The sequence below is a fragment of the Bombina bombina genome, chromosome 1 (assembly GCF_027579735.1).
Source record: "Bombina bombina isolate aBomBom1 chromosome 1, aBomBom1.pri, whole genome shotgun sequence".
Lineage (NCBI taxonomy): Eukaryota > Metazoa > Chordata > Amphibia > Anura > Bombinatoridae > Bombina > Bombina bombina.
Genome location: NC_069499.1, coordinates 492,038,316 through 492,057,328, shown reverse-complemented (window position 1 = coordinate 492,057,328; position 19,013 = coordinate 492,038,316). Strand labels below are relative to the sequence as shown.

At 42.2% G+C, this 19,013-nt stretch overlaps 1 protein-coding gene across 1 annotated transcript in view; it reads left to right on the top strand.

Moving 5' to 3' along the window:
- Positions 1-19,013, top strand: part of ANKRD44 (ankyrin repeat domain 44) — a 601,641-nt gene that overhangs the window by 225,308 nt on the left and 357,320 nt on the right. The window contains exon 3 of the mRNA XM_053712853.1: positions 7,228-7,306. Coding sequence (XP_053568828.1) covers positions 7,228-7,306 — 79 coding nt within the window. The remainder of the gene's footprint in view (positions 1-7,227; positions 7,307-19,013) is intronic.

The following is a 19,013-nucleotide window of genomic DNA, read 5'->3' as shown; positions in this document are numbered from 1 at the left end:
TGTGGTACCCTCAGAAGGGGCCACCTTTTGTACCTGCCCGTTTTGCATTCAGTGTCCTCTATAGCTTGGGTATTGTTTTCCCAAAAGTAATGAATGCAGCTGTGGACTCTTCCCGTTTAAGAAGAAAAACTTAAATTATGCTTACCTGATCATTTTTTTCCCTTCTGACGGGAAGAGTCCACAGCTCCCCGCCCGTGTTTTATCATAAGGGGCGGCCGTATTTTTTGTTTTCTTTTGGCACCTTTTTTCACCCTGATATTTCTTCTACTGTTCCTTGTTCCCTCGGCAGAATGACTGGGGGATGAGGGAAGTGGGGGAGGTATTTAAGCCTTTGGCTAGGGTGTCTTTGCCTCCTCCTGGTGGCCAGGTTCTGAATTCCCAAAAGTAATGAATGCAGCTGTGGACTCTTCCTGTCAGAATAAAACAAAATTATCAGGTAAGTATAATTTAAGTTTTTCTCAATACCAACTGAAGAGGGTGTAATATACAGTAATTTCTCTGTGTATATGCCCTGTTTGCACCTTATTTTATTTAAAGAGACATGAATGTCAAAATAATATTTTCATGATTCAGATATAGCATTGAACTTTAAAGTGGAAGTTAGCCCTAGCCCACGTCAGATCTCTATTTTGCTAAGAGGTGATGTTTTCACCTCTTAGTTAAAAGCTATGCTGTAAATCCGGCTCCCAAGGGTGCCAAGCTTGATTTACCGCACGGCTATTGGCTAAGAGGTGAAAACGTCACCTCTAAAGCAAAACAGCGTTCTGCCGTGGGCTTCCTTAGCAACTCAGAGCGGCGATCGCTTGAAACAAATAAAGGAGCTTTCTGCATGAACTATGTTATACTTCATGAATAAAAGTCCCCTTTATTTTTTTAAACTTAATTTCCACTTTAAGTATTTTTTTGTTGAAGAGCATACCTAGGTAGGATCATGAGTGTGCACGTGTCTTGAGCACCTTATGACAGCACTGTTTGCATTTGCATTTCATACTCTGGTGCCATATATTACTCAGGACACATGCACATTCCTGAAGAATAACACCATAAAAACAAAGTAAAATGATAGTTCTAGATTGGAAAATTGTTTAAAAGTGCCTGCTTTATCTGGATGTGGTACATTTGTTAATTGTGAAGCTTTAAATATCTTAACATTATAGTCCTTGTTAAAAGGAGACGGAGTAGGTGTGACCTGCAGGGAACACAGTGAGTATTGAGGTTTATAGCATGAGTGGTATGTCAGATATGTAGGTGCACCAGTATCTACAGTAGTTACAGGTGTGATAAGGCTTTGTGATCAGGGTGAGACAGGCAAAGGTTAGGAGTCTTCAGGAAGGTTAAACAGAAACGTGCTGGTTATGAGACTCTCTGAGGAAGTGAGAGGTTATTCAGTTTAAGAGGATGTATAGTGACTGGGCAAGCGGTGAGAATAGAACTGGGAAGACTGAGAGCATTTTAGACTATGGAGTCTTTTGCTACCTGTTACTGAAGCCGGCCAGACAACTTTACATAGTGCAGCAAGATACATTCAAAGTTTATTTATTTATTTATAACATATTTTGCCAGGAAGGATACATTGAGATTTCTCTCGTTTTTAAGTATGTCCTGGGTCCACAAAACATTGCATTGATAGAATAGGGTACAATACAATTCAAAAACAAAAATAATACACAATATATGCAAAAATTTAACATAGAACAGGTAGGAAATATATAATCAACCATGACAGGTGCATTCTGTTTTGAGATATGTAGAGAGGGATCTCTTAAAGGATATTAGGCTTGGGGAAGGTTTGAAAGTGTGCGGGAGGTCTTTCCATAATTGTGGTGCTCTGTAGGAAAAGGAGGATTGAGCTGCTTTCTTTTTGTATTGAGGCAAGCTAAATAATGTGCTGGTACTGGATCGGAGGATATTGGAGGTTGGAACAGCTGGAGAGAGCATTTTGCTCAGGTAGGGTGGGAGCTTCCCAGAAAGGCTCTTAAACACAGAAAAGGCAGAAAAGATGGAGGGTGCGTCTGCTTTTAGCATGTCACAATGGTGAGTCCTGTAGTTACATTGTAGCACAAAGCGGCAGAACAAGTTATACAATGTATCAAAGGGACACTGATCCCAAAATTTTTCTTTCGTGATTCAGATAGAGCATGCAATTTTAAGCAACTTTCTGATTTACTCCTATTATCAATTTTTCTTCGTTCTCTTGCTATCTTTATATGAAAAAGAAGGCATCTAAGCTTTTTTCTTGGTTCAGAACTCTGGACAGTAGTTTTTGATTGGTGGATGAATTTATCCACCAATCAGCTAGGACAACCTAGATTGTTCACCAAAAATGGGCCGGCATCTAAACTTACATTCTTGCATTTTAAGTAAAGATACCAAGAGAATGAAGAAAATGTGATAATAGAAGTAAATTAGAAAGTTGCTTAAAATGTCATGCTCTAGCTGAATCACAAAAGCAAAAATTTGGGTTCAGTGTCCCTTTAAGTTTATTAAGGTGAGTTTGCGGTGCAGGTGCGTATACTACGTCCCCGTAATCCATGATAGGCATCAGCATTTGCTGTACAATATTTTCCTTTACTGTAGGGACAGCTGTGGCAAGATCTCTTGTAAGTGCTGTTCTCAAATATATTTATGAAACACTGCTTTTATCAAATTGGCATGACAGCTGAGCTGCACTTGTTACAAAGCTCTTCTTATTTCCTCTGATGAACAGCCAAAGCAACAGAAGAAAGCATGTTAGGGACAGCTTGGGACACATTTTGAGCTTTTATTGCACATTATTGCAGCCTTACATGCTTTTGTTGGAGGTTACCTGTCACTTCTTCTTTTCTTTCTCTGTTGTTTAGTTGTGATGCATGCTGTGTTGTGTAAGATGAATAAAGATGATTGGCTAGTGATTGGAGTGGGCCTTATTCAGCAGAAACTGTTGACAGCTCTTTTTAGAAGACACATACGGCCAGATTACGAGTTTTGCATTATGAGCTGTGCGGTACTAACTTGCAGGTTATTGTCACCGCTCACTTACCTACAGCGCTGGTATTACAGGTTTTTACAAACCCGGCGTTAAAAGGCAAAAAGTGAGTGTAGAGCAAAATTGTGCTCCATACCGCACTCCAATACCAGCGCTGCTTAAAGGGTTACTAAACCCAATTTTTTTCTTTCATGATTCAGAAAGAGCATAAGATTTTAAGCACCTTTCTAATTTACTCCTATTATCAATTTTTCTTTGTTCTCATGCTATCTTGATTTGAAAAAGCAGTACTGTAAACTTTAGAGCCAGACCATTTTTTCTTCAGCACCTGGGTAGCACTTGCTGATTTGTGGCAAAATGTATCAAACCAATCAGCAAGCTCTACCAAGGTGCTGAACTAAAAATGGGCCGGCTCCTAACCTTTTATTACTGCTTTTTCAAATCAAGATAACATGAGAACAAAGAAAAATTTATAATAGGAGTAAATTAGAAAGTTGCTTAAAATTGCATGCTCTATCTGAATCATGAAAGAAAAAAATGTGGGGTTAGTATCCCTTTAAGTCAGCGGTAAGCTGGTTGTACGTGCTCGTGCACGATTTCCCCATAGACATCAATGGGGAGAGCTGAGAAAAAGTCTAACACCTGGAAAAAAGCAGCGTAAAGCTCCGTAATGCAGCCAAATTGGTTCTTATGGGGAAAGAAAAGTTATGTTTACACCTAACACCCTAACATGAACCCGAGTCTAAACACCCCTAATCTTACACTTATTAACCCCTAATCTGGCGCCCCCGACATCACTGCCACCTACATTATACTGATTAACCCCTAATCTGCCGCTCCGGACATCACTGCCTTCTACATTATACTTATTAACCCCTAATTTGCTGCCCCCAACATCGCAGACACCTACATTATATTTATTAACCCCTAATCTCCCGCCCCCAACGTCGCCGCCACTATAATAAACATATTAACCCCTAATCTGCCGTTCCTAACATTGCCGCCACCTACCTAGATTTATTAACCCCTAATCTGCCGCCCCCAACGTAGCCGCCACTATACTAAATGTATTAACCCCTAAACCTAACCCCCACTAACTTAATTTAATTAAAATAAATCTAAATAAAACTTACTATTAATAACTAAATAATTCCTATTTAAAACTAAATACTTACCTGTAAAATAAACCCTAAAATAGCTACAATATAATAGTTACATTATAGCTAGCTTAGGGTTTATGTTTATTTTACAGCCAAGTTTGTATTTATTTTAACTAGGTAGAATAGTTACCTAGCTAAAATAAATACAAATTTACCTGTAAAATAAAACCTAACCTTAGTTATACTAACACCTAACCTTACAGTACAATTAAATAAATTACCTAAAATAAATACAATTAACAAAATTAAATACAAATACTTAAATTACAACCAAAACCCCCCCACTAAATTACAAAAAATAAAAAATAAAAATTACAAGAAATTTAAAATAATTACACCTAATCTAATAGCCCTATCAAAATAAAAAAAAGCCCCCCCAAAATAAGAAACCCTAGCCTAAACTAAACTACCAATAGCCCTTAAAAGGGCCTTTTGCGGTCCATTGCCCCAAATAAATCAGCTCTTTTACCTGTAAAAAAAAATACAAACCACCCCCCAACAGCAAAACCCACCACCCACATAACCAAACCCCCCAAATAAAAACCTAACTAAAAAAACCTAAGCTCCCCATTGCCCTGAAAAGGGCAATCGGAATCTATGGGACACCATCTTGGATGACGTCACTTAAAGGAACCTTCATTCGTTGGGTAGTCGTCATCAGAAGAGGATGCTCTGCGCTGGATGTCTTGAAGATAGAAGATTCCGTCTGGATGAAGACTTCTGCCCGTCTTGAGGACCACTTCTCCCGGCTTGGATGAAGACTTCTCCCGGCTTCGTTGAGGACTTCTTGCTGCTTTGTTGAGGACTTCTCCTGGCTTCGTTGAGGAGGGATGTTGGCTCTTCAAAACTGTAAGTGGATCTTCAGGGGTTAGTGTTAGGTTTTTTAAGGGTTTATTGGGTGGGTTTTATTTTTAGGATAGGGTTTAGGCAGCAATAGAGCTAAATGCCCTTTTAAGGGCAATGCCCATCCAAATGCCCTTTTCAGGGCAATGGGGAGCTTATGTTTTTTTAGTTTGGTTTTTATTTGGTTGGTTTGGGTGTGGGTGGTGGGTTTTACTGTTGGGGGGTTGTTTGTATTTTTTTACAGGTAAAAGAACTGATTTATTTGGGGCAATGCCCCGCAAAAGGCCATTTTAAGGGCTATTGGTAGTTTAGTTTAGGCTAGGTTTTTTTATTTTATTTTGGGGGGGGGGGGGGCTTTTTTATTTTGATAGGGCTATTAGATTAGGCGTAATTAGTTTAAATATCTTGTAATATGTTTTTATTTTTTGTAATTTAGTGTTTTTTTTATAATTTAGGTATTTGTATTTAATTTTTTTAATTGTATTTAATTTAGGTAATTTATTTAATTGTACTGTAAGGTTAGGTTTTATTTTACAGGTAAATTTGTATTTATTTTAGCTAGATAGTTAGTAAATAGTTAATAACTATTTAGTAACTATTCTACCTAGTTAAAATAAATACAAACTTGCCTGTAAAATAAAAATAAACCCTAAGCTAGATACACTGAGGCCGAATTATCAAGTGTCTGTCGGACCTGATCCGACAGTGTGGATCAGGTCCGACAGACATCGCTGAATGCGGAGAGCAATACGCTCTCCGTATTCACCATTGCACCAGCAGCTCACAAGAGCTGCTGGTGCAACGCCGCCAACTGCAGACGCCAACAGGGAGGTGTCAATCAACCCGATCATACTCGATCGGGTTGTATTGTGGCGATTCCTGTCCGCCTCATCAGAGCAGGCGGACATGGTTATGGAGCAGCAGTCTTTAGACTCGCCTGAAACATGGGCCCTCAAGCTCCGTACGGAGCTTGATAAATGGGCCTCAATGTAACTATTAGTTATATTGTAGCAAGCTTAGGGTTTATTTTATATGTATTTAGTTTTAAATAGGAGCTATTTAGTTAATGATAGGAATTTTTAGTAAAATTTATTTTAATTATATTTAAGTTAGGGGGTGTTAGAGTTAGGGTTAGACTTAGGTTTAGGGGTTAATAAATTTAATATAGTGGCAGAGACGTTGGGGGCGGCAGATTAGGGGTTAATAAATGTAGGTAGGTGGCGGCGATGTTAGGGTACGGCAGATTAGGGGTTAATAATATTTAACTAGTATTTGCGATGCTGTAGTGCGGCGGTTTAGGGGTTAATATGTTTATTATAGTGGCGGCGATGTCGGGAGCGGCAGATTAGGGGTTAATCATTTTATTTTAGTGCTTGCGATGCGGGAAGGCCTTGGTTTAGGGGTTAATAGGTAGTCTATGGGTGTTAGTGTACTTTTTTTTTATGCTACAGCTCTGTAGTGTAAAACTCATAACTACTGACTTTAGAATGCGTTGCGAATCTTGCGGGATAGGCTGTACCGCTCACTTTATGGCCTAAAAAAAAAAAGCTTGTAATACCGGCGCAATGGAAGTCCCATTGAAAAAAGACTTTACGAAAATTGCGTAAGTTAATTTGCGGTACGGCCAAAAAGTGTGCGGGACAGCTGTACCTACAAGACTCGTAATAGCAGCAGTAGCAAAAAAAACAGCGTTATGAGCCTTAACGCTGCTTTTTTACTCATAACGCAAAACTCGTAATCTAGCCGACTGTTTCCAGATGGCTAAAGACATGTGCACACCCCTGAGCTCATCTAGGATTACTCTTTATCAAAGGATACCAAGAGAACTAAGCAAAATTGATCATAGAATTAAATTGATAATTTGTTTAAAATGTATATGTTCTATTTGCATTTCATTTTGACTTTACTGTCCCGTTAAAGCTTTGAAAACACTTATCATGTCTGCAAATCTTTTGCAATGAATTAAATAAATTCTGGTGCATAATAAAAAACAAACAAACATATGAATGCCCTTTGTATTTTTGTTTATTTATGTTGTATCTTATCTGATTTGAATGGCATCTGGTAGACACACAAATATCTGAATTCTTGGCTACAGTGTGTTCACAAATATGACATTACAAAAATTCTAACTTTGAGTTTCTTGGTGTCATTTTTCAAATTGCTTTCTTTGATTGATGGAAACTTTTAATATATGTTATTCATGTGTATTGTTCTGTCTAATCTAAATACTTATAGCTCGACAATCATGTTTTTTAGGATAATGAAAAACGTACTCCGCTTCATGCTGCAGCATTCCTTGGTGATGCAGAGATCATTGAACTTCTTATATTGTCAGGTAATTACATTTATTTAAATGTATTTAAAGGGACATTCTACACAAACATTTTTATTGGTTAAAAAGATAGATAATCCCTTTATTACTGATTCCCCAGTTTTGCATAACCAACACGGTTATAATAATACACTTTTTACCTTTGTGTTTACCTTGTATCTGAGACTCTGCAGACTGCCCCCTTATTTCAGTTCTTTTGACAGACATGCATTTTAGCCAATCAGTGCTGACTTCATGGGAGTGAGCATAATGTTACCTATGTCATATGTTACCTATATGACACAGATGAAATAGCAGTGTCTAACTGAAAAACTGTCAACATGCACTGAGATAATAGGTGGCCTTTAAGGGGTTAGAAATAAGCATATGAGCCTACCTAGGTTTAGCTTTCTAGAAAAAATACCAAGAAAACAAAGCAAATTTGATGATAAAAGTAAATTGGAAAGATGTTTAAAATTGCATGCAAAGTCTTAATCATGAAAGTTTAATTTTGATTTGACTGTACCTTTAAATAACCTTTTACCGTTATATGTTATGTAAGTTGTATAAAATATCAATATAATAATGGTATTGAGACATTAAAATGCAAAAAAAAACATGTGCTAGGGCTTGACAAATCTGTCCAAAATCCAGGAGGTGAGCCAAAAATCTATTATTCAGAACGATATATCTTAGTGCACGTGAGCACATGTGCATATATTTTACCATCTATTTAGATGTACTGTATGGAGAGAATAGAGCTAGACATTGTAGCTATTGTCGTTACTGTTATGTGCTGCCTGGCCGTTCTGCATTATCACAATATAATCCATTAAATTATATGGACTGTAATCTGGGTTTGAGCTAGGAAGTTTATAAACACATTTCATTTGGAGAATAAAACTAGGTCTAAGAAAAAAGATAGCAAAGTAAAATGAATATGCAATGCACATTTCTTTATTTAAAGGGTCATTCATTCTTGTGAGCATGTAATTTTAGCCCTAGAGACCCTGCAGTGCAGGTTGTGTTGCCTCCATGGTAAAAACCACCTCATTGGGGTAGATTTATCATAGTGCGAGTGGACATGATACAATGTAGCGTATCATGTCCACTGCACATCGATAAATGCCGACATGTTTTGTGAACTGCTGGTGCAATGCCGCCCCCTGCAGATTCGTGGCCAATCGGCAGCTAGCAGGGGGTGTCAATCAACCCAATCATATTCGATCGAGTTGATTTCTGTCCGCGGCCTCAGAGCAGGCGGACAGGTTATTAAGCAGCGATCTTTAGACCGCTGCTTCATAACTTCTGTTTCCAGCGAGCCTAAAGACTTGCACGGAAACAGGGGCATCAAGCTCCATACATAGCTTGATAAATCAACCCCAAATTTAAGACAGAAAATAGATTGTTTTTTTTCCTTTTCTCCTAAAGAGTCAGTGCTATGTAGGTCAGTCCATCTCAAGTGGTCTAATAATTGTATAGTTGGTATAGTTAACAGCTCCTACAGCAATCAGCGTTGACGAGTTTTGCAGATTGCGTTCTTCTCTCAAGTCCATGTCAGGAGTGCAGCTATCACCTGTCACACTTGAAGGGCCGTGTTCCTGTTCCACGGCGTAGATTCTGGTAAGCTTCATATTTTATATCATGATAACGCAGAAGACAGGGCCACAGTGTGGCACCTTTATATTTAGAGAATCAAGGGTTAATATTCCTTAAAGGGATTATTGAACAGGGGGGTTGGTCCATAATATGTTTATTGTTTGATTGCTGTGTTATGTGCAAGGACGCGGCTCTGGCATTATTTGTGGAACTGACAGGTTCTCTTCTGGGAGTTTTCGCGCTGTCTTTTTTTGGCGCATTTTCTTCTTGGCAGGGGCGGTCCTGCGGAATCATCCTTGTGACCGGTGGGGCCTCTTCACTTCTGGTCTGATCTGCGATGGAGGAGACGAAACGGCTTCTGCAGTCCGGGTCATAGGAGGTGGTCAGTGCCCCGGCCATTGGTGGTTATAAGGGTGCCTGTCTTATCTTTTCTTCTGTTATGTGTGATCAGTCCACGGGTCATCATTACTTCTGGGATATAACTCCTCCCCAACAGGAAATGCAAGAGGATTCACCCAGCAGAGCTGCATATAGCTCCTCCCCTCTACGTCACTCCCAGTCATTCTCTTGCACCCAGCAACTAGATAGGATGTGTGAGAGGACTATGGTGATTATACTTAGTTTTTATAACTTCAATCAAAAGTTTGTTATTTTACAATAGCACCGGAGCGTGTTATTGCCTCTCTGGCAGAGTTTGAAGAAGAATCTACCAGAGTTTTTACTATGATTTTAACCGGAGTAGTTAAGATCATATTGCTGTTTCTCGGCCATCTGAGGGAGGTAAAAGCTTCAGATCAGGGGACAGCGGGCAGATGAATCTGCATTGAGGTATGTAGCAGTTTTTATTTTCTGAATGGAATTGATGAGAAAATCCTGCCATACCGTTATAATGACATGTATGTATACTCTACACTTCAGTATTCTGGGGATGGTATTTCACCGGAATTACTCTGTTAAAAGTACATTAAACCTTTTAATAGGTATTTATTATGTTAAACGTTTTTGCTGGAATGTAGAATCGTTTGCATTTTCTGAGGTACTGAGTGAATAAATATTTGGGCATTATTTTTCCACTTGGCAGTTGCTTGTTTTAATTGTGACAGTTTCGTTTCTCTCTCACTGCTGTGTGTGAGGGGGAGGGGCCGTTTTTGGCGCTCTTTGCTACGCATCAAAAAATTCCAGTCAGTTACTCTTGTATTTCCTGCATGATCCGGTTCATCTCTAACAGATCTCAGGGGTCTTCAAACTTCTTTGGAGGGAGGTAGATTCTCTCAGCAGAGCTGTGAGACTTATATATTGACTGTGATTAAAAACGTTGCTCTGTAATTTTTATGTTTCAAATTTAATTATTGTTACTTTACTAATGGGAACAAACCTTTGCTAAAAGTTGTGTTGTTTTTAAGGATTGATGCTATAACTGTCTTTCAGTTCATTATTTCAACTGTCATTTAATCGTTTAGTGCTCTTTGAGGCACAGTACGTTTTTGTTAAATAAGATTGTAACCAAGTTGCAAGTTTATTGCTAGTGTGTTAAACATGTCTGATTCAGAGGAAGATATCTGTGTCATTTGTTCCAATGCCAAGGTGGAGCCCAATAGAAATTTATGTACTAACTGTATTGATGCTACTTTAAATAAAAGCCAATCTGTACAAATTGAACAAATTTCACCAAACAGCGAGGGGAGAGTTATGCCGACTAACTCGCCTCACGTGTCAGTACCTGCATCTCCCGCCCGGGAGGTGCGTGATATTATGGCGCCTAGTACATCTGGGCGGCCATTACAGATAACATTACAAGATATGGCTACTGTTATGACTGAAGTTTTGGCTAAATTACCAGAACTAAGAGGCAAGCGTGATCACTCTGGGGTGAGAACAGAGTGCGCTGATAATACTAGGGCCATGTCTGATACTGCGTCACAGCTTGCAGAACATGAGGACGGAGAGCTTCATTCTGTGGGTGATGGTTCTGATCCAAACAGATTGGATTCAGATATTTCAAATTTTAAATTTAAATTGGAGAACCTCCGTGTATTACTAGGGGAGGTTTTAGCGGCTCTTAATGATTGTAACACTGTTGCAATACCAGAAAAATTGTGTAGGTTGGATAAATACTTTGCGGTACCGGCGAGTACTGACGTTTTTCCTATACCTAAGAGACTAACTGAAATTGTTACTAAGGAGTGGGATAGACCCGGTGTGCCGTTCTCACCCCCTCCAATATTTAGAAAGATGTTTCCAATAGACGCCACCACACGGGACTTATGGCAAACGGTCCCTAAGGTGGAGGGAGCAGTTTCTACTTTAGCTAAGCGTACCACTATCCCGGTGGAGGATAGCTGTGCTTTTTCAGATCCAATGGATAAAAAATTAGAGGGTTACCTTAAGAAAATGTTTGTTCAACAAGGTTTTATATTGCAACCCCTTGCATGCATCGCGCCGATTACGGCTGCGGCAGCATTTTGGATTGAGTCTCTGGAAGAGAACCTTAGTTCAGCTACGCTGGACGACATTACGGACAGGCGATACAAGCTTCAAGCTTTCAAACTGCCAAGTCTCATACAGAGTTAGTTCTGGCATTTCTAAGGTCGCATGGATGGAAAGTGAACGAAAAGAAGAGTTCTCTTTTTCCTCTCACAAGAGTTCCATTCTTGGGGACTCTTATAGATTCTGTAGAAATGAAGATTTATCTGACAGAAGACAGATTAACAAAGCTTCTAAATGCATGCCGTGTCCTTCATTCCATTCAACTCCCGTCAGTAGCTCAATGCATGGAGGTGATCGGCTTAATGGTAGCAGCAATGGACATAGTACCCTTTGCACGTCTACATCTCAGACCGCTGCAATTGTGCATGCTGAGTCAGTGGAATGGGGATTACTCAGACTTGTCCCCTACTCTGAATCTGGATCAAGAGACCAGAAACTCTCTTCTATGGTGGCTTTCTCGGCCACATCTGTCCAGGGGGATGCCATTCAGCAGGCCGGACTGGACAATTGTAACAACAGACGCCAGCCTACTAGGTTGGGGCGCTGTCTGGAATTCTCTGAAGGCTCAGGGACAATGGAATCAGGAGGAAAGTCTCCTGCCAATAAACATTCTGGAATTAAGAGCAGTTCTCCATGCCCTTCTGGCTTGGCCCCAGTTAAAAACTCGGGGGTTCATCAGGTTTCAGTCGGACAACATCACGACTGTAGCTTACATCAACCATCAAGGAGGGACAAGAAGCTCCCTAGCAATGATGGAAGTATCAAAGATAATTCGCTGGGCAGAGTCTCACTCTTGCCACCTGTCAGCAATCCACATCCCGGGAGTGGAGAACTGGGAGGCGGATTTCTTGAGTCGCCAGACTTTTCATCCGGGGGAGTGGGAACTTCATCCGGAGGTCTTTGCCCAAATACTTCGACGTTGGGGCAAACCAGAGATAGATCTCATGGCGTCTCGCCAGAACGCCAAACTTCCTCGCTACGGGTCCAGATCCAGGGATCCGGGAGCGGTTCTGATAGATGCCTTGACAGCACCTTGGAACTTCGGGATGGCTTATGTGTTTCCACCCTTCCCGCTGCTTCCTCGATTGATTGCCAAAATCAAACAGGAGAGAGCATCAGTGATTCTAATAGCGCCTGCATGGCCACGCAGGACTTGGTATGCAGATCTAGTGGACATGTCATCCTGTCCGCCTTGGTCTCTACCTCTAAGACAGGACCTTCTGATACAGGGTCCATTCAAACATCAAAATCTAACTTCTCTGAAGCTGACTGCTTGGAAATTGAACGCTTGATTTTATCAAAACGTGGTTTTTCTGAGTCGGTTATTGATACCCTGATACAGGCTAGGAAGCCTGTTACCAGAAGGATTTACCATAAGATATGGCGTAAATACCTATACTGGTGCGAATCCAAAGGTTACTCCTGGAGTAAGGTTAGGATTCCTAGGATATTGTCCTTTCTACAAGAAGGTTTAGAAAAGGGTTTATCGGCTAGCTCATTAAAGGGACAGATCTCAGCTCTGTCCATCTTGTTACACAGGCGTCTGTCAGAAAATCCAGACGTCCAGGCCTTTTGTCAGGCTTTAGCTAGGATCAAGCCTGTGTTTAAAACTGTTGCTCCGCCATGGAGTTTAAACTTAGTTCTTAACGTTTTACAGGGTGTTCCGTTTGAACCCCTTCATTCCATTGATATCAAATTGTTATCTTGGAAAGTTCTGTTTTTAATGGCTATTTCCTCGGCTCGAAGAGTCTCTGAGTTATCAGCCTTACATTGTGATTCTCCTTATCTGATTTTTCACTCAGACAAGGTAGTTCTGCGTACTAAACCTGGGTTCTTACCTAAGGTAGTCACTAACAGGAATATCAATCAAGAGATTGTTGTTCCATCCTTGTGTCCAAATCCTTCTTCAAAGAAGGAACGTCTTCTACACAATCTGGATGTAGTTCGTGCCCTCAAGTTCTACTTGCAGGCAACTAAGGATTTTCGACAAACGTCTTCCCTGTTTGTCGTGTATTCTGGTCAGAGGAGAGGTCATAAGGCTTCGGCTACCTCTCTCTCCTTCTGGCTTCGTAGCATAATTCGTTTAGCCTATGAGACTGCTGGACAGCAACCTCCTGAAAGAATTACAGCTCATTCTACTAGAGCTGTGGCTTCCACTTGGGCCTTTAAGAATGAGGCCTCTGTTGAACAGATTTGCAAGGCTGCAACTTGGTCTTCGCTTCATACTTTTTCCAAATTTTACAAATTTGACACTTTTGCTTCTTCGGAGGCTATTTTTGGGAGAAAGGTTCTTCAGGCAGTGGTTCCTTCTGTATAATGAGCCTGCCTATCCCTCCCGTCATCCGTGTACTTTTGCTTTGGTATTGGTATCCCAGAAGTAATGATGACCCGTGGACTGATCACACATAACAGAAGAAAACATAATTTATGCTTACCTGATAAATTCCTTTCTTCTGTTGTGTGATCAGTCCACGGCCCGCCCTGTTTTAAGGCAGGTAAATATCTTTTAAATTATACTCCAGTCACCACTTCACCCTTGGTTTCTCCTTTCTCGTTGATTCTTGGTCGAATGACTGGGAGTGACGTAGAGGGGAGGAGCTATATGCAGCTCTGCTGGGTGAATCCTCTTGCATTTCCTGTTGGGGAGGAGTTATATCCCAGAAGTAATGATGACCCGTGGACTGATCACACAACAGAAGAAAGGAATTTATCAGGTAAGCATAAATTATGTTTTTTCTAAAAGCTATGGAGGATTCTGACGCGTTAGAGGGTACTCCCTCTTTTTTTGACTAAGTCTTATACCTGTGTTTATTGTGAGGTATGGTAGACCAGCCTGCGCAACTGTGTTCCACATGCCTTGAGATGGCTACGGTTTCCATACATAAGAGAATGTCTAGCACTACTGAGCCGTCCACCTCTGAGGGGTCACCGTCCCTTGAGGTGTATTCCCTAATGGCATCCCCCTTTGGGGGAGATTGCTTGGCCGCCTGATTTTGCGAATCAGCTTGAAACGGCAGTCGCTAAGGTGATCCATGCTTTGCCGCGTTCTGCTAAGCGCAAGCGTAGAGCTTTTCATAATTGCCATCCCAGGATTTGTCTATGTCGGATGCTCCGGAGGGGTGATACGATGACGAGGCCCATTCCAACGCATCGGAAGGGGCCCTTTCAGGGTCGGAGTCCATGTCATCTAAACCTCCGGTAGAGGAGGAGCCCGGTTTTAGGTTTACGATGGAGAACTTGCGTTTCTTACTAAAACAAATGCTGGCTACTTTGGAGGTTCCGGAAATTAAGCTTCTAGAAGAGCCCTCCATTCCTAAATTAGATAAGGTTTACGAGGACAGGGTGGTTTCCCAGACTTTCCCGGTGCCCGTCAAGATGGCGAACATTATAAAGAACGAGTGGGAGCGTTAGGTTCTTCCATTTCCCCCTTTTCTCATTTTAAAAAGCTTTTCCTCGTTCCGGACGCCCAGCTAGAGTTGTGGGGGACCATTTCCAAGGTGGGCCATCTCCATGCTCGCTAAGCACACAACAATTCCTTTAGAGGATAGTTCTTCGTTCAAGGAGCCTATGGATAAAAAGTTGGAAAACATGTTACAAAAGATGTTTCAACACACGTTTTTTTTTCTAATTTTCGTCCCTTTTGTGGAGATAAGGTGCAATGCCAACAGCCCTCAGCGAAAGCGGACCAACCAAAGGGTGCTTGGAAGCCTGCCCAAGCCTGGAACAAGTCTAAGCAGAACAAGAAGCTTACCAAGACTAAGTCCACATGAAGGGACTGGTCTGCGGACCGAGTGGGGGGCAGATTGTCTCTATTCTTAGATGCCTGGTTGCAATATGTCCAGGACCCCTGGGTTCTGGAGGTAGTCACCCAGGGTTACAGGATAGGGTTCAAGTCCTTTCCGCCCAGGGGCAGATTTATTCTGTCAAACCTGTCTTCAAGGCCGGAAAAATGAGAGGCCTTTGAGGGTTGTGTGTGGGATCTCTCCGCTCTAGGGGTTATCGTACCAGTACCCCTTGCAGAAAGGGGTCTAGGGTATTACTCCAATTTGTTCGTGGTCCCAAAGAAGGAGGGCACGTTCCGCCCGATTCTGGACCTCAAATGTTTAAACAAGTTCCTGTACGTTCCATCGTTCAAAATGGAAACGATCAGATCCATTCTGCACCTAGTTTAAGAGGGGCAGCTAATAACCTCTGTAGACTTGAAGGATGTTTACCTTCATGTTCCAATTCACAGGGACCATTACAGGTTCCTCAGATTTGCTTTTCTGGATCAGCATTTCCAGTTCGCGGCTCTCCCCTTCGGTCTGGCGATGGCCCCGAGAGTCTTTACAAAGGTCCTAGCAGTAGCCAGAGCCCAGGGCATTGCGGTTGCCGCCCTACCTGGACGACATCCTGGTTCAGGCGCCGTCATTCCATCTGGCAGAGACTTACACCAGGGTCCTGCTGCAGTTACTTCAATCTCACGGTTGGAAGGTCAACCTCGAGAAGAGTTCTCTGGTTCCCAGTACCAGGGTGGTGTTCTTGGTCACGATCATAGACTCCGTGTTCATGAAGATCTTTCTCACAGTGACGAACAAAGATGGCGTCTACCTGTCTTACCCTTCAGTCTACAGTGAGACCATCTGTAGCTGAGTGCATGGAAATGATTGGACTCATGGTCTCCAGCATGGACATCATTCCATTCGCCAGGTTTCATCTCAGACCTCTTCAATTGTGCATGTTGAGACAGTGGAACGGCGATCACTCCGATCTGTCACAGCTGATATACATGGATGTGCGGACTCTGGTTTCCCTCTCCTGGTGGATCATCTTTCCATGGGGACTTCCTTCCTGAGACCGTCCTGTGAGATTGTGACCACGGACGCGTGTCTGGCGGGATGGGGAGCTGTTTGGGGCGCCAGGATGGCACAGGGGAAGTGGTCTTGCTTTGAGTCTCTTCTTCCAATAAATATTCTGGAACTTTGAGCGATCTACAATGCTCTTGAGGGCGTGAGGGCTTCGCCTGGAGGACTTCAGCTTTGTCAGGTTCCAGACGGACACTATTACCTTGGTGGCTTACATCAACCACCAGGAGTGCACAAGGAGCTCCCTGGCAATGAGGTAGGTGTCTTGGATCCTGGAGTGGGCAGAGGCCCACAACTGTTCGCTCTTTGCGATCCACATCCTGGGTGTGGACAACTGGGAAGCAGATTTTCTCAGCAGGCAGACATTTCATCCGAGGATATGGTCTCTTCACCCGAAGTGTTTGCGGAGATCTGTCTAAGATGGGGGACACTGGAGATTGATCTCATGGCATCAAGGTTGAATTGCAAACTTCCCCTGATACCTGGGACCCTCAGGCGGAGCTGATAAACGCATTAGCGATGCCTTTGCTTTTCGGTCTAGTATACATATTTCCTCCGTTACCGTTTCTTCCTCGTGTAGTGGCTTGTATAAAACGGGAGAGAGTGTCCTCCATTCTGATCGCTCCCTCGTGGCCAAGGAGGAAGTAGTTTGCAGATCTGGTGGGATGTCATCCTCTCCGCCGTGGAGGTTACCCTGTCGCAGGGATCTGCTGGAGCAGGGTCCTCCTTTTCAACATCAAAATCTAGATTCTCTGTGGCTGACTGTGTGGAGATTGAACGCTTAGTCTTGGCAAAAAGAGGTTTTTCTGAGAATGTGATTGACACTTTAGTTCATGCAAGAAAGCCGGTCACTCAACGCATCTATCATAAGGTGTGGAGGACTTCCTGGTGTGAGAGTCATGGCTACCCTTGGCACAAGGTGAGGGTATCCAGGATTTTGTCCTTTCTCCAAAAGGGTTTGGAGAAGGGACTCGCCGCTAGTTCCCTAAAAGGACAAATTTCAGCTGTATCTGTTCTGTTGCATAGGAGACTCGCAGATCTCCCTGACATCCAATCTTTTGTTCAGGCTCTGTCTCGAATCAGGCCTGTTTTTAGGCAGGCTGCTTCACCTTGGAGCTTAAACTTGGTTCTTAAGGTCTTACAGAGGGTTCCGTTTGAGCCTATGCATTATCTTGACATAAAGGATGCCATTGCACTGGCACGCAGAGTCTCTGAGCTGGCGGTCTTGCAATATGAGCCTCCATATCTGGTGTTTCATGTGAATAAGGCTGTTCTTCGCACAGGCTTGGGGTTTCTCCCCAAGGTGGTGTCTAACCGTAACATCAGTCAGGAGATAGTTGTTCCTTCTTTATGTCCTAACCTGTCTTCTCCTAAGGAGAGGTTACTTCATAATCTGGATGTGATTCGTGCTTTGAAATTCTATCTTCAGGCCACAAAGGATTTCAGACAATCTAAATATTTTTTTTTTGTATATTCAGGGAAGCGCAGGGGTCAGAGGGCTTCTGCTACTTCTTTGTCTTTTTGGCTGAGGAGCTTGATCCGCTTGGCCTATGAGACAGTGGGACATAAGCCTCCTCAGAGGATTACGGCTCATTCTACTAGAGCGGTAGCTTCATCCTGGGACTTCAAAAATTAGGCTTCTATGGAGCAGATTTGCAAGGCGGCTACCTGGTCCTCCTTGCATACGTTCAAGTTTTACAAATTCTACGTTTTTGCTTCTGCGGAAGCTGTTTTTGGGAGAAAGGTTCTAGAGGCTGTGGTGCCCTCAGATTAAGGGTCTGCATTTTACCCTCCCGGTTTCATTCAGTGTCCTCTAAAAGCTTAGGTATATGTTCCCACAAGTAATGAATGAAGCTGTGGACTCTCCTCCCTTTAGATGGTAAACATAAATTATGCTTACCTGATAATTTTATTTTCATTGTGGGGAGGAGAGTCCACGTCCCCCGCCTGTATCTCCAATGGGCGGACCTAAATTTAGTATTTTCTTCTTGCTCCATTTATACCCTGATATTTCTCCTACTGTTCCTTTTTCCCTTGGCAGAATGACTGGGGGATGAGGGGAGTGGGGGAGGTATTTAAGCCTTTGGCTGGGGTGTCTTTGCCTCCTCTTGGTGGCCAGGTTCTTAATTCCCACAAGTAATGAATGAAGCCGTGGACTCTCCTCCCCACGATGGAAATAAAATGATCAGGGAAGCATAATTTATGTTTTTGTACCATTCTTCTGTAAAAAAATTTGAGAGCTAGGGTTAGAAGAAATCTGTACAAGTTACAAGTTGTAATATAAGCATAACAAATAATAAAAATGAACTGTATTTTACACTCATTATGTTTATGTTTGACACATCACAATTTCAAGCTACATGTTTGATTAGAAGCTGTGAGATTTCCTCACTCAGTCTCTCAGAAATGCTGTTGGAACTTGGACTGGCAATAGTCAACTTGGCAGGTGTCAGTTTTCTGAAAACATTGTTCATGTGAAGCCATGCTTTGTCCACAGGTTTCCATTCCGGGAGTTACTTTACGCGGCCGATTTGGCGCGTTTTTTCTCCCTAGTGCAGGGGCTGTCCTGTGAGGGACTCCATGTTACCGGATCGGGCCTATTCAACTTCCTCTTCTTGACCGGCGGTTGCAGGAGACAAAGCGTTTTTTTCTGTGGTCCGGGTTAAAGGAGGTGGTGAGTGCCCCGGCCATTGGAAGTGTAAAGGTGCCATTTATATATTATATCTAGTCCGTAATAAAGGCGTAAGCTATGGATGACTCTGTCGTGTTGGAGAGTACTCCCTCTTTAACAAAGTCTAATA